Here is a 15,346-nt window from a genome sequence, read left to right on the forward strand (position 1 = left end):
TATTTTAGCTTTCAATTCAGTTATAATGATCTAAAATAAAAATATCTTATTTTGTTATTGTTGTTCATAATAAAATACAACTTAGTGATTATGCAGGCAGGAGTATTTTGAACGGTGGAAGCTTTGAGGTATTATAAATCTGTGCTCTTTTATGGTTATAAGTAAGATGAAGGATGGCTTTTGTGTTAGGAAAATTAAAATTTGTTTTCCGATGTAAAAAAATAAGTTTTAAAAACAGTTTACCGAAAAGATGTTGGGCATCATTTCCAAATATATCTACTATTAACAGTATTTATACTTCTGAAAAATTTGGACAAATACGAGTAGAGGTTAAGTTACTTTTTATATTATGTTTTTACTTTTTTTATCTATGTTTTTTCTGTCACGCTGATTAATTACTTTATTTTATTTTTAGTCACATAACATACGTATTTTTTCTACGACTAATTAAAGGTGAATTGTGTGCTTTCAGTTTGTGGTATGTTACTAATTTTAATTTTTTTTTAACTCCACCTATATATAGCAAATGATCCAAATGACAGTTTTTGTGCTTTTCGATAAAAACTTATTAATATATATTGCACTTCGGATTATACATATATATCTATTGAACTTTAATTTTTATTGTTTGTTTTATGAAAATTTTTACATTGTTTTATGTTTACACTTGCAAAATTTGATGCTAAAACTTTCCAATTTCTTCTATTATATTGCAATAAAACATTACAATTTTGCCTGTGATGTATTCATTAATTCATACAATTCGTTTACAAATACTATTAAAAATCTTATTTACTCTAGATGTCATATTGTTATAATGTGTAACTAATTTTGTGCATTGATTGTTTAAAAAACTTTAAGTAACTATTAGTGATTAAATGCTTTTATAAAACATTGGAATTTTATAAAATATCTGCTTAATTACATTAATTATATCAAAAGATTAGCAATATGTTATTAGTAATGTGTGGTACTCAGTTTAGAATCTCTATTGTATACATAATAAAGCTACCTCATAGAATTATCGCCCATTAAATAATACACCATTCCTTAGGCTATCTTCATTGTATGCTTGATTCTTCATTAGTCCTATGTATAATCATATCTTTTTTCTGTAAACTGAAAATTAAATAATGTATTAATAAGGTTTTATGTTTCAGGGATGGATAATTGGAATTAGGAAATTAAAAGAATTACTGTTCATCGATGTCAGTGATGGTTCATGTCCTAAAAAATTACAATTAACTGTCGATAAAAATAAAGTGCCAAAAGATTTAAGCTATGGTGCATCTGTTAAAGCATCTGGTTTATTACAGACCAATAAAAATAATCAAATTGAAGTTTTAGTGGATGATATTAAACTAGTGGGCAAGTGCCATCTTAATGATGGATATCCATTTGCTCAGCGTACACCATATAACCCAAATCATGATAGAGAATTTATTCATTTAAGGCCTAGGACTCAGCCATTTAGTTCATTACTTAGAATTAGACATAAAATTTTTTTAACTTTTAATGAATTATTAGATAGCGATGGGTTTTTTAATATTAATATACCTGTTTTAACAACAAACGATTGTGAAGGCGGTGGTGAAGTGTTTATGGTCAAACCTGATAATAATTCATTAATAAAAGATATGATAAAAGAAAATAAAATTGAGAAACAAAATGAAGATGAAGTATTTTTTGGAAGTAAAACTTATTTAACGGTTTCTGGACAGCTGCATTTAGAAGCAGTTTCAAGGTAATCTGTAATCTACTAATACCTATTTTTAAATTACATTTGGTTATTTGTAAAGGAGATTTCTTGGTATTTTCCCACAGACCAGGAATCGCCATTTATTTTGTCATGTTTAAATAATTAATGAATTATAATATTTACCATTGAAAATATTATTAGATTAGAGAATTTTTATATTCATAATTTGTTTGTGTAATTAATACTTCCACTGTTCATTAATTTTCAGCTTTATCTTATACAAATTGCATTATTGACCAACAAAAAAAATATTTTTTTTTTTTAAATTATGTATTCTTATAAACATTTTGAATTCATTCCATACATATATATAATTTTCCCCTAATTATTGAATCATCAGTGATCCTTCCTCTCATGTCTAAGGGCTGGTGACTCAATTCATATCTCACCGACAGTTTCCCGCCGTAGCTTACAGTCCTCTGCCATTCGAATCAATGTGCCTAATGTTTACCAGTCACCTGTTAATTTGGTCCTGCCATTTGTTTGGCAGTCTTTACCATCACCTGCTGCCCTTGATTTTTCCCTGTACAACTAGCTTTTCAAGATTTTCTCCATGCCTACAAATTATTTGGTCGAGAAGTAGAGGATGTGCTGAAAGCATATTGTGGACAATCTCCTCCATATACCCAGCTTATTTATAATTGCATTGTTCATTATTTTTTCCATCCATGTGACATAGAGCATTCTTTTGTAGACCTACATTTTGAATGCATCAATTCTCCTCTGGTATTCCACCTTTATGGTCCAGATCTCAACGCCGTACGTGATTACTGGGAAGACTTGAAGCAGTCTCAGCTTTGTATTCTTTGTGATTTCCTTATCCTTCCAAATAGCTGTCAACTTGTTAAGGGCCTCCTTCGCCGACATAATTCTTCTTCATATTTCAGCCGACAAGTATAATTTTGAATAATTTTTTGTAAAAATCAAAATGTCAGAAATTACCTCCAAAATTATCTTCACATTGACGATCAAATGTGCAGCTGCATTGGAACTTTAATTTAAATATTAACTGTTTTTCCTATTTTCCATCTTTAAAATATCAAAAAATTATTTAAAACAGAGAAAATATTTCAAAATAAACAGCTAATTAAAAAGAAAACAGAATATTTGTTGTAAACCCTTGTAGCATATGAAAATAAATCAGTTCTTAAGAAAATTTACTTGTTTCTGATTTTTAAATACATAAAAATTATATTAACATGATTTAAAATATCTATTTATCATATTTAAAACAAGAAAACTTAGGGTTATATTTACCCTTAAAATATAAAACAAACAGCATTTTATGCACTACAAGAATGAAAACTTACAAAAACATGCTATTACCAGTAGCTGCCATATTTCATGAGCTAACAACATATGTCATAGACATAGTAGTTTTATTTTTTTTAATTAAAAGTTATAGTTGAATAAGTGTTGAAAATAAATTACAATTTGACTGAAATTGAATAAAACATAAAAATTAAAATGAGATGGAATTTATTCACTACCAAATTGGGTGCTACAGCATTTCTACTAGAGAAGGATACATTAAAACATACTTAAAAAGTGTAAATAGTCATAAAATCAATTTTTTTTTTCAAGTTGCTGATCTTCATGATGGAGTGGTAGTTGTCAGTCTTTCATGTTGAGATCCTACAAAATATCCATTTTATATTCTGAATCACGAGCTTCAAGCTTATGCAGTGAATTAATCATAAAAAAAAGTTTATTTATCAGAAATAAACTGTTTATAAATATGTATTGATGTATGTTATTGTTATGCTAATTATTAAATATTTTTTTTTAGGGCTTTAAAGAAAGTATACAGTTTAGGACCAACTTTCAGAGCAGAAAATTCTAGATCAAGATTACATCTTTCTGAATTTTATATGTTAGAAGCAGAAATTGCTTTTATTAATAATATTAATGATATTAATTCTGTGATTGAATTACTTTTGAAAAAATCAATTGATAAAATTCTAAGTAATTACAGTGAAGAAATTCAATCGTATTATAAATTAACTGGTATTAAACATGAAGAACAGTTAAATATTTTAAATAGAATTCTGAATGAAAATTTTACAACCATTACATACAATGAAGCTTTTGATATATTAGATAAGAAACGCAATTTATTTAAACAGTATCCTAAAAAAGATGAAACATTCAGTAAAGAGCATGAATTATATTTAGTGGAATATAATAATGGAATACCAATATTTATTGTTGAATGGCCTGAAAAAAGTAAACCGTTTTATATGAAATCTGTTGAAAATTTATCAGACAAGGTAAATATGTTTTTGAACTTTTAAGATTTTTTTTAATTTATTGATACATTTAAATGAAATATTGTATATTAATAGAAAAAGTTGTGTTAAATAGAGATCATCTAGATGTTATATTATTTTACCTATTATTAAACTACATTTGCAAATTTTCATCATGTAATTTAATAACTTCTGCCTAGTGTTATATTATTACATCATATACTTTCTGGTACATTTTTTTTTTTTATAGAAATAATAAGACATATTTTGGAAATCAGAGAAGGAACCATAGATTTTAAGAACAGGGAATGATTTTAAAATTAAAATAAAGGAATAATGATAAATTATTAAAGTGATAAGATGATAAAAATGAAAGTTCTGGTAATATAAAATTATAAGTAATATAGTGTAAGCAGTCATTTAGGTGTTTCAGGAAATTTGACTTTGAGCAGAACTATATGAAGTAAGAAGCAGACTATTTATAGGGACAAGAGCTTTTGCAAATGTGATAGGATTTCGATTTCAGAAAGGATTCTCATTTTTGAGAAAGAGGTTTGCTAAATGGTTTATTCAGAATCTGTTATAATCTTTTCTGAGTCATGAATAATCATAAAGTAAGTAGAGAAATACTAGAATATTTTTGAAATGTGATTGCAGAGAATGGGAAAAATGAAATGACAGAATGAGAGGTAAGAAGTTATGAAAGAATAGGACATTTCAAGGACATCTTCATCTGAAATAATAAGTTTCCTATTGACATAAAATGACCTTCACATTCCTCCAAATGATTCCACAAGTTCATAAAATTAAGTTCCCGTTCCCCTTTATCCCTCCACTGAAATAAAATGATGCCAGAAAGTAAACATTTCTGTCCTCAGAGATTTATAAATCAAAAAATTAGTAACAAAATGGAAGAAGCTGCTCATGGCTAAGAAAAATCAAGGATGCTTGGCCAAAAGACAAATTCATTAAAGAAGAAAATCACAATATTAAAATAATTTTTTGTAATGTTTATTAAATTATATATTCAATTCAAGGTGATATACAACGCTTCCAACAATTGTGAACTGAATGGTTGCTTGTAGCCTTTGTAGAACTAAGGAACTGCTTTGTTTGGATAGAGTTAATTTGTTTTGTAGTTCCTGCATGGTTTCTTGTTATCCATTCTTTTCCCCTATCCCCTACCTAGTATTCCAGTTGGTAATTCACTGGATTTGCATTAAGTTAATGTCTATTTAAAGATACTATACCTTTGATAGTTAAAGTGAGGATCTCTACCCATAAATCTTAAAGGATTGTTTCATATCCATTACCTATATTGTGTAAATTTTAGCCTCCTTATATACAGAGTATATCACAAAGTTCTCCCAGGATTTTCATAACCTATTCTACTAGTGAAAACATTGGAAAAAGTTCATATAAATATATATCCTGAAGTGCTTCATTTGTAAGTTAGGGCTAGGGGGTTCATTTGTAAGTTCACTTGGATTTCAGCTACTACAATGAAGTGAGGTCATACTGAAATGTTTAGAATCTTAATTAAGGGGCAGAATTAGTGATTTATTCTGGTTTTTGACTTGAAGAATCGAATAAAATAGATCTCGGAACTATATGAGGTATTTTTTTAAAATCCAGTTAGGAGTGAAAATAAGTAAATTGAGGTAAAAAATCCAGTTTTTTCTGTTTGACGTACAATAACTTATGAGTAATAAACACAAACCAGCCTCCATGGCACAAGTGATAGCATCTCGGCTTTTCATTCGGAGGTCCTGGGTTCAAATCTTGGTCAGACATGGCATTTTCACACAAGCTACATCATTCATCTATCCTCTAAAGTAGTGAAATTTTTCTCTAGCTGTAATTCGCAAATGAAGCATTTTAGGACATATGTTTATATGAACTTTACCAATATTTTCACGAGTAGAAAAGGTTATGAAAAGTCTTTGGAGAACTTCATGATACACTCTATGTAATATATTATTACTTAAATAATTTTTTTTTTGCTTTAATTTTTCAGGTCGAAGCAGTAGATTTACTTTGTCCAAATGTTGGTGAATTATGTGGGGGTGGTGTCAGAGAAGATAATTATGATATATTGAAACAAAAACTTATGAAAGAAAATCTAGATTCAAAACTCGATTGGTATTTACAATTAAGAAACTTTGGAAATGTTAGAACTGGAGGCTTTGGTATGGGTTTTGAAAGATTTCTACAGTTATTGCTTGGAATAACAAATATTAAAGATACAATCCCATTCCCTAGATGGCCACACAATTGTAAACTATAATATGGTGTGGTTTTTCTTAATTTTACTTATTTACTTACTTTTTTTTTCTTTATTTTGTTGTTGCATTAAAATATATTTCTGTTGTGTTGCATTTTATGTCAAAATTAACTTCACATTCACATTTTTGGACTTGGTTAGTTGTAGAATAAAATATGTTTTTTTTACTTTTGACTGTTATGTTCCAAAGTATTTATGACAAAAAAAATATTCCTTTCCTTTTATATAGGTGTGGTATTTCCAGTGCTTCTCAAACACTGATTAATTATTTTAAGAAGCCCAGTTACAAACTAGAAAAAGTAACAGATTGTTCTAATGTGTTAACTTTTGTTTATTACTATATGTTTATTACTATATTTATTTTTGTATATTATTATATGGTTTACCATATCTGATTTTGTTCTGTATTGGATTTGAATTTTTTTAATTGTCATCATTTACCTAATTTGATGTACTTCTTCCATTCCTTTATATTCTAGGCTAATCTTGTATATTCAATACATACATATTTGCTGCATCCTGCAACGCTTTTATCTGATATATTTTATGCTATAGATTTACTGGTTCTAACAATAAATCTGAACCATTCATTATTTCTTGTAACAATTTTTTTAGTTTCTGCTAAAATAGAAATTTCATCAACAAATATTTTATTTTCATCTTGGATATTTAATTTTCTCTCAGATTTCTGTTTAAAATGTCATTATTCTTTTGTATATACAGGTTAAATAACAACAATAATAGACAAAAATTTTTTCAATTCATAAATAAAGTATTTTTTTTTATTTATTTCCAACCTATTTTTAATGTTTGAATTCAAATGCAGCAAATTTTACTTAGTGATATTTTCTAATGTTGTGTGTACTTTTCAGCACACAAGAGAAAGTTAAACCTTTTTGCACAAAACTATTTTAGATAAAGAAATAATTATTTTACTTAATTTAATCTTTTTAAGATTCATATTATTCCTCTGTACTATAAAATATAAAGAAATAATTATGTGATTATTATATTATGACATAATTAACACTATTTGATATAAATTCTGAGAATAGCTCTAATTAATGAATATTTATATTGAGTGATGATTTTTTTTAAAAATGTAATCTATAGCTTTTATTTTCTCGTAATAAAATATGTTCATAGGATGGTGTATATTTTAACTTCTGAAATAATTTTTTATTTCTTTTATCTTCCCCTTCAAATTATCCAACCAATTCTATATCTTTTTCAGTCCTTGCCATTGGTATTAATTTCTGCTCTGCATTTCCTTTTTTTCCTTATTAACTTTCTAACATATCCCATTCTATCCTTGAATAATGTTAGGAAAAAGATACTCACTTAAATTCAGTTGAATTATGATTAAACTGTTTTGAAATCTGATTCTGTATAATTATGTACAAAAGTAATGAAAAAAACAAAGGAAATGTATAAACCACAATCCACAATGTCTGGTCAGCTGGCTGGTGAATGACTGCCACATGCCATGTGCTCATTTCCCCCTCCACAATCCTTACATGTAAAATATAAGGAGTTACTTTCTAAAGAATTAATGAACAGTATAACAAATGGATAGGGGTTACAATTTCATTTTTTTTTTCCTTTTTGCTTGGTTATTTTGTGTCATATTATAATCATGAGATTTAGTTTCCACTTTTTTTAAATTATGTTTGGCATGGAATACCAACCCTATGATTTATCTTTGTGTAAGGCTGGCTCCCTTAAGCTTCCTAGCATGCTCAGTTTCTTTTTTCAGTGGAAGATAATTTTACAAAAGGAATATTTGTAAAGTAAGGAAAATAGGTTAAAGATACGATCAGTGGTCTTTTGCTCTTTTAGTTCCGTGCATGACTAGCAGCAGATTTATTTTACCAAACCCTTGTGGGGTTTTCTGAACCTACAGAGATACAGGCGTTCAGAAAGTCGCTGTGCAGTATGCTTTAGAATTAATGTGGTGCTGTAATTTTGACATTAGGTTGCTTGCCTGTGGGTTTGTTGGACGATGCTCAGTAATAAACCAAGACAGTTGTTATTGAACGTGCTTTGTATTGTTTTGTTTATCAGAATCAATAGTTGCAAGAGATTTAATTGTTCTTTTGGTAGAGGAACACATTTTTCTCAATGAACATGTCATTCGTGAAGATGACAAATACTCTGGTTTTCATCTCAATGCAGTACAAACTATTATCAAAAAATTACATATAACAGGCTGTGTTGAAGACGCTGATCAAAGTGAAAAACTATCTAAACTAAACGTATAGAAGCTGCTTGATATTTCGGATGCTACAGCCGAAAGTCAATGTTAACACAGCAGTAAGATATCAGATTTGCTACCACACATAAACCTGTAAGAAGAACTGAAATTTTTCCCGTATAAAGTAATGTGTGTTCAGGAACTGAAACCCAAAAATTGTACCAAAAAATTAAATTATTGTCAACAGTTTAGACATTTTATTGACCAAAATTCTGTAGGTATCTTAGATATTAATTTTTATGGTTTCATCTGGAAGGGTGTATTAATTCACAAAATACACAAATGTAGTCAACTAATCCCCGTGAATTACACGAATAATCTTTACACCAAGCGAAAATTGGAGTCTGGGTAGGTGTGGGTAGAACACACATTGTGGGTTCAATCTTTTTGATAATACAATTAATAGTGATCATTATTTTGCTGTTTTAACAAACTTCATTATTCAGTTAACAGAAGTGAAAATCAATTACGGTCAGTTTCAACAAGATGGCACCACAGCTAACAGGTCAATAACTTTTTTACAAAATGTCATTGGTGAACGAATCATTTTGAGGGGTTTATGACTTGCATGATTGCTCAATCTTACTCTCCTTCTGTAGGAGACAGCGATACAAGCAGTGTATTACAACAGATCACAGATGATTGACGAAATATAAACTGCAATTACGGTATGCTTACAAGACATTCCAGAGTATATCAGCTGGTTAAAGTGTTTGAAAACAAACTGAAACATGTCCTTTTGTAAACTAGTTATTGTAATATCTGTTCCTATAAAATGAAGAAATAAAAATACAAAGTAATAATTAAGAAAGTTTTTGATCAATACACTTTCATAGTTCCAGTGCACAACAACTTACTTACAAACGCACTGCAGTAGTTTTCAAGGAATGAAAATATAGAAAAGAAATAGTTATAATTCTAAACAGAATTTAAAAGTATAAAAATTCATCCATAAAACATGAAAACATGTCAGCCTAGCCTATTTTGTGATATATCATCTTTTCCATTAAATTATGCAGATGAATTAATACCAGCATTCATGTTAATATCATGCATGCATATGGAATTTAGACATCCATTGAACTAATTAATAGAACTGAATTTCCTGCTAAAATAAGTTTTCTTATGTTATGGAGTGATCAACACTCCTATTTGTAAACATCATTTTTTTATACTGTAGGTCGAATTTCATATTAACTGTCATACTTATTAATAAATAAGTTTTTAGTTTGTTTTTTTTTGCTTCTTTAATTTTTCTTTTCCCCTTTTTATAGGATTATTTTATTTTATGGTTTATTACATTTAAAATTTAAATAAAAAGCAATTTTTTTCATTAATAATTCTTATTTAGTGATTATTTTTATTTATATGTCAATTCATAAATTGTTTTTCATTGTTAATATTAATATTAATATTAATATTTTTTTTTTTTTAATTATAGAAGACAATTTGTAATTAAATAAATAAAAATATTAAAGGTGATTAAATCTATTTCATTTATCAAGTCCATCATATGTGAATGTGAAGCTACCCTACTTTTATTAATGGTTTCATTGCCACCACTGTGTATGCTATGTTTTCAGCATGTGTTTCACATCAGTAGCAGGTACAGTTGAATATATGTCCTACTTATATCTGTTTCATTATCTGATAGTTCTTTCAGGGCAACCTGTCAATTATTGTGTTATATTTTGATTGTAGGATGAACATTTTAATTTTTTTACTTTTAATTGTGATATAAATCCTTTTAAATGACTCATTATTTCACTGATATTGAATCTGAAAAAAAGCATCGCCTAGTTTTTGAATTTAATATCTTTTGTTTTCTACATTTCTAAAATTTTAAAATAATTAATTTTTCTAAAATTGTAATATGCAAACTTCGTATAATCGTAGCGGATGTATCTTTTATTTGTCAAGAGTAGTAGCAATAAATGATTTTATCAAATCCCAAAATAAGAGTAAATGAATTTGGATAATTTTATTCAAATTGATTTAATATGTTTATCTCCTTTCACGTAAAATTTCACTGAATATAGTGTTGTTCAATCTGATACAAATTTCCATTTCATTCTAGCAGAGTCTCCGTCAGGAAAACTGAAACTTATTTTTGTGTTATCCCTCTCTGTATCTGTAAATTCAATAGAGGGGTAGCCGTTACATGTCTGATGAGAACACTATATAAAAGAAAATTATATAAGTGAAACTTTTAGCAACAAGGTTTGGTTTACGTTGAGATTCCTCATAATGTATTAGTGTAGTCCTTTTGTATTTATCGTGTCAAGGTATAATCCAGTGCAATCAGCTATTGCACTGGGAGCTCAATTTCCAACATTAATGAGGCAAAACTGATTTTGAGTTTGTGAGATGCAAGCACATTAAATTACTACAATTCTGAATCCACCCTGGATATCTTAATGAATGTATTAAATTCTATTTTTTCCTTTTCTTTTTTTTTGTGATATTAAGACTATTTTCATCATCAGATGAAGTCCTTCCTGGTCGTGGAATCATGAAAACAATTCATAACATTGTGTGTGATCCAGAGCATCGTCACCATAAGCTTGTTTCAAAAGTTGGAATGTTTCTGTGAAATTTTTCTCAGTTTCACGTTGTATCACTGCTCCTGAAAATCGCACATTACAAAAATTGCTACTAACACTTAAACATGTTGCACTCAAATAACAATAGCACAAATACTAATTGAAATAGCAACAAGAATTCCCTCTAGAAGGGAAAGTATTGTAATTGGATCAGTTTAGGCATATGTGGTTTTCACCGGATCTTACATTTTGACACTTAAGGAACCCAAAAAACCAGATGGAAATTTTCCAGATAATATGCATGTGGTTGTTTGCTGTTGGCCTCTAAATTTCAACTTAAAAGGTCAAGGGGATGAGACTATAGAGCAAGGTCACCCTTGTATTTTTAAATTTTGCCTAATTAAGACCATATTTTTTAGGTTTATTTGTTAATAATTAAAAAACAATATTTGCAAAATCACACCCCCCACCCCAAAAAGAAGTTCTAAACTACTGCTATGTTATGATGTTACAAGTGAGCGGTAGAATTAAATAAATTAATAATATTAAAAGTGTAAAAAAGTAATTTGATCTAGTTGGGACTTAAAACTCGATCGCCCGGTCGACTCTGTAATTAGTGCATTAAGCCTCATGGCTACACTGGTATGCCAACCATACATTTTTTCTATGTAAGTTGTGAAATTACATTAGTTTAATCTGTGCCAACCGTCGCCGCTAGTACCACCACACCTGCACAAATTAAATACGGTTTGCATGTGTGCTTTGGTTAGAAGCATCTAATTAACAAAAAAAAATATCTAAATAAAATGATATTAAGTTGTGTGTAAGCTGTGCATCGGAAACAACTCACAGTTGTAGGACTTTTCTGGAATGCAACTTTAGATGCTTAGTGAATAGTATTTCAGGGAAAAAGGAAAACTATTATTAAGTATATATATATTAATAAAGAAATAAAATACAATAAGAATTGTGAAATAATAATTATTTATTGGAATATATTTCAATTATATTACATATCTCAAAAAATATAATAATAAAGATGAGATATTAATCTTATTCAGTAGGTACGTATTTTATAATATTAATATAACCAAAAGAATTGCACTCACTCATATATTCACACTCGCATGTCCAAACAAACAAATGATTTAAATAACAGTATGTAAACAAAACAACTTTTATTTCAAAATAATGAAAAAGAATTTATTTATTCATGACAATTAAAAAATTAATTTATCAATAACAGGATAATTACACAAAAAAAAATCACAATAATAATAAAAAACCCATTTTTCTTTTATTAAAAAAAAAAACAAATTCAAAGTCTGAGCATCGTATTACAAAATAATACATAAATATACACTAAATACTTTACACAATAATAAATAAAAATTTAATTTATATTCATTTTATTAAATTAATCCTTTAATAATTAAATTACACAATAAAAATTTTAATTTAAAATATTCTTATTTATTATATACAAAGTAGTATTATCTTATAACGACTATGTACATATTTTTCATTTTTATATATTTTTTACATAATACTACAAAGTCCTGAGAGTTCAGTTCCTTTTGAAACTGGTGGTAATTCTGTTAATTTTTTACCAACAAGTCTTGGTTTTAAATGTAACGGACACGGTTCTTCACCCGGTGGAGGTGGTTGTAATGGTTCAACTAAATTTAATGGTATCACAGCACTCGCTGTAGGCGGCTGTACGGGAACTTCATCGTGCGACGATTCGTCTATTATATTTATAGATGATGATTCTTTAGGAGGTTGGTTCACGACCGGTTTTGATATATTTATTTTAATTTTCGACGGGGCAGTTTTCATCATCGAAGATGAATCGTCTAATTCTACATTACCATCGATTGTACAGCCTAACGTTCTATGCGTTGTATCTACAACCGGTTCTGGTAATAAATTTTCTTCTTCCTCTTCTTCAATCTTTTCCTTTTTAACAACTAAACGTTCTAAATCTATAATATTATCAACTTCTTCGACATCATCCATCGGTTCTTGTTTAATATTTTTCACTACATTTAATATATCATTCACTGATAGAGTACTATTGTCACCTTTATCGTCTTTTAATTCTGAAACAAACACGATAAAAATAACCTTAAAAATAAAATTATAATAAATTAATATAAAGAATTGATTCACAGCTAAAAGTTATCAATGACAATTGCTACACATCATTGGCATTGACATATTTGCAAACTATTCTCAAGTTTTTTGGGTGAATTTAAGTCACATCTTTAAAAAATGTTTTTCTTTAAAAAAAATATTATTAAGTCACAGAAGTTTTTTCTTGTATATTGCATATACTTTACTTAGAAGAAAAGCAAATTGCGCATCTTAATAGAATTTTTTTTTAATATTAAACCATTTAAATTATAGAACTATATGGGGGCTACTATCTGAATCACTGAAAAAGAGGAAAAAAATTATTGTATGAATCAAATTCTTCATGATAATTGTAAAAAAACCTGTATTAAAAATTTATTTTATTAAAATAATTTAGAAGAAAAGAATATAATTTCTAATATAACATTGTACATTGCAGTTTCAACAAATTCTATTATATACTTCTGTAATATCCATTTGTCGTTATGGGTTGCTAATATAATTGGAAAAAAGTCGTAAAGGAGCAAGGGTATAACCAATATATCAATTTCCATATTTAGTAATAATACTCTTCAAATTACAAATGGTAACTATAATAGGAATTTTTAACATTTCAGTGGCGAAATAAACTTAAACTTGAAACTTGCATAGCAAATGGCTTAATATTTTCAAAGAGGTTTTGAAATTTCAATTGTAGAAATTAATGGCAATCTCAACATAAGAGATGGATTCCAATTAAAATCAGCTTTGGAGAGATGTAGAAATACATGACCATGCACATATTTTTCTGAAGCAAGTTATATAATAAAGAAGAGTCCTAAGCAAAAATTTGCAACTCTACTGTTTAAAGGAAGACCTTCTATAAGTTGATAGTCCCTTTTCCTTATTCTTTCTTTGGATGAATGCTGTGGGAATCTATTCAGCTATTCAGATTTCTTTACCTGGTCGACCAGGATAACGACCCTGCATGCTTGTGGTATCGCACAAGAGCTTCTTTCAATCAGGAGGGGTTCCACAAAAACCCTAATTAGCGATTCAACTGCTACCAAAAATAAGGCAGACCTATTAAAATAGGCCTGGCTAAATATTAAGACTGTAAAATCTAATAAAAATCATCTATGAGATTAGAATGATCTGCCAAAGGAAAATTGTTTCAAAGAAACTCAGGAACAATGCAATAACTACATAGAAATCCTTTAAGTTTACTTATGCTACTTATCTGAAGAATAAAGAGATCTATTATAAAAAATTATTTTTTAACTCCTTATACATAAACCAAATCTCAATTTTTGGAACTTAACATCTGATTTCAAAAAATACACCAGCTACTGAAATTTATTCAACCATGTAAAAAATAATAAATCTTAAAACATATTACAAAGAGTCATCACACCCAGACTGTCGCAGGGTGTTTATATTCAAAACAGATTAGCATTTAGTTACATAATATATATTTAAATTAATGATTAATACTGACATTTTAATGTTTGACAGCAATTACTATTAAATGCTGTCATATTAGCATTTAATAATGTTACCTACTTTTGTATAACAATATACTAGTATTTAATGGATGTGTCAAGAGAGAAGTATTCCCTTGCATGCAGTTGTCATATAATATTAATCTGTTTACCTTACAATTCTAAAATAATAAAAGTAAATGTGAAGTGTTATCTATCAAATGCATTCATTTTTTCTAAAACTTGCACAAAAACTGCTATGAATGGCATTAGATAATAATAGTGATGATAATGATAACAGAAATAATTTAACAAGTTCACTGTTGCACCCAAAACAATTACACTTTACCAAACTGGTACAATATTTTTTTTTTTTTCATTTTAATCCATACATCTACAAATAATTTCATTAAATTCTGTCATAATAAAAAATGATCCCACTAAATTGGAGTATGATACAAATGAGGGATTTTATAATAAATGCTTTTGTTTAAATAAGGGAAAAACTTTTCAATTGTCTGGAATTCAGGTTTATGTGGTTTGCAATGGACATGGAAAAACCTGACAAAAAAAAGCTGAATTATAAAATAGAGTTTAATTCAAAATGAATTTTGACATGGATAAAATAAAATATTTCTAACTAAAGTACCAGTTTTTAAAT

The 15,346-nt window shown here is 28.0% G+C and overlaps 2 protein-coding genes across 5 annotated transcripts in view; one reads left to right on the forward strand and one right to left on the reverse strand.

The window, feature by feature from the left end:
* The first annotated feature begins 82 nt into the window (after positions 1-82).
* AsnRS-m (asparagine--tRNA ligase, mitochondrial) lies at positions 83-12,067 on the forward strand. 2 transcript variants are annotated; one of them, XR_012758337.1, is made up of 5 exons: positions 83-329; positions 1,161-1,744; positions 3,549-4,029; positions 4,442-4,560; positions 6,026-6,163. XR_012758337.1 is itself a non-coding variant. In XM_075379100.1 (4 exons), the coding sequence occupies exons 1-4, from the start codon at positions 174-176 to the stop codon at positions 6,293-6,295; spliced, it is 1,491 nt and encodes a 496-aa protein (XP_075235215.1). In that variant the 5' UTR covers positions 90-173; the 3' UTR covers positions 6,296-12,067. The 2 variants fall into 2 exon arrangements, 1 of the variants encoding a protein (XP_075235215.1); XM_075379100.1 differs by lacking the exon at positions 4,442-4,560 and having other exon boundaries at positions 90-329; positions 6,026-12,067.
* A 383-nt stretch (positions 12,068-12,450) lies between these two features.
* Positions 12,451-15,346, reverse strand: part of LOC142332584 (uncharacterized) — a 209,363-nt gene continuing 206,467 nt past the window's right edge. For all 3 annotated transcript variants that reach the window (XM_075379097.1, XM_075379096.1, XM_075379098.1), the window contains one exon: positions 12,451-13,191. In XM_075379097.1, coding sequence (XP_075235212.1) covers positions 12,629-13,191 — 563 coding nt within the window. In that variant the 3' untranslated portion in view covers positions 12,451-12,628. The remainder of the gene's footprint in view (positions 13,192-15,346) is intronic.

Source organism: Lycorma delicatula, chromosome 11 (genome assembly GCF_047948215.1).
Source record: "Lycorma delicatula isolate Av1 chromosome 11, ASM4794821v1, whole genome shotgun sequence".
In the NCBI taxonomy this organism is placed as follows: Eukaryota; Metazoa; Arthropoda; class Insecta; order Hemiptera; family Fulgoridae; genus Lycorma; species Lycorma delicatula.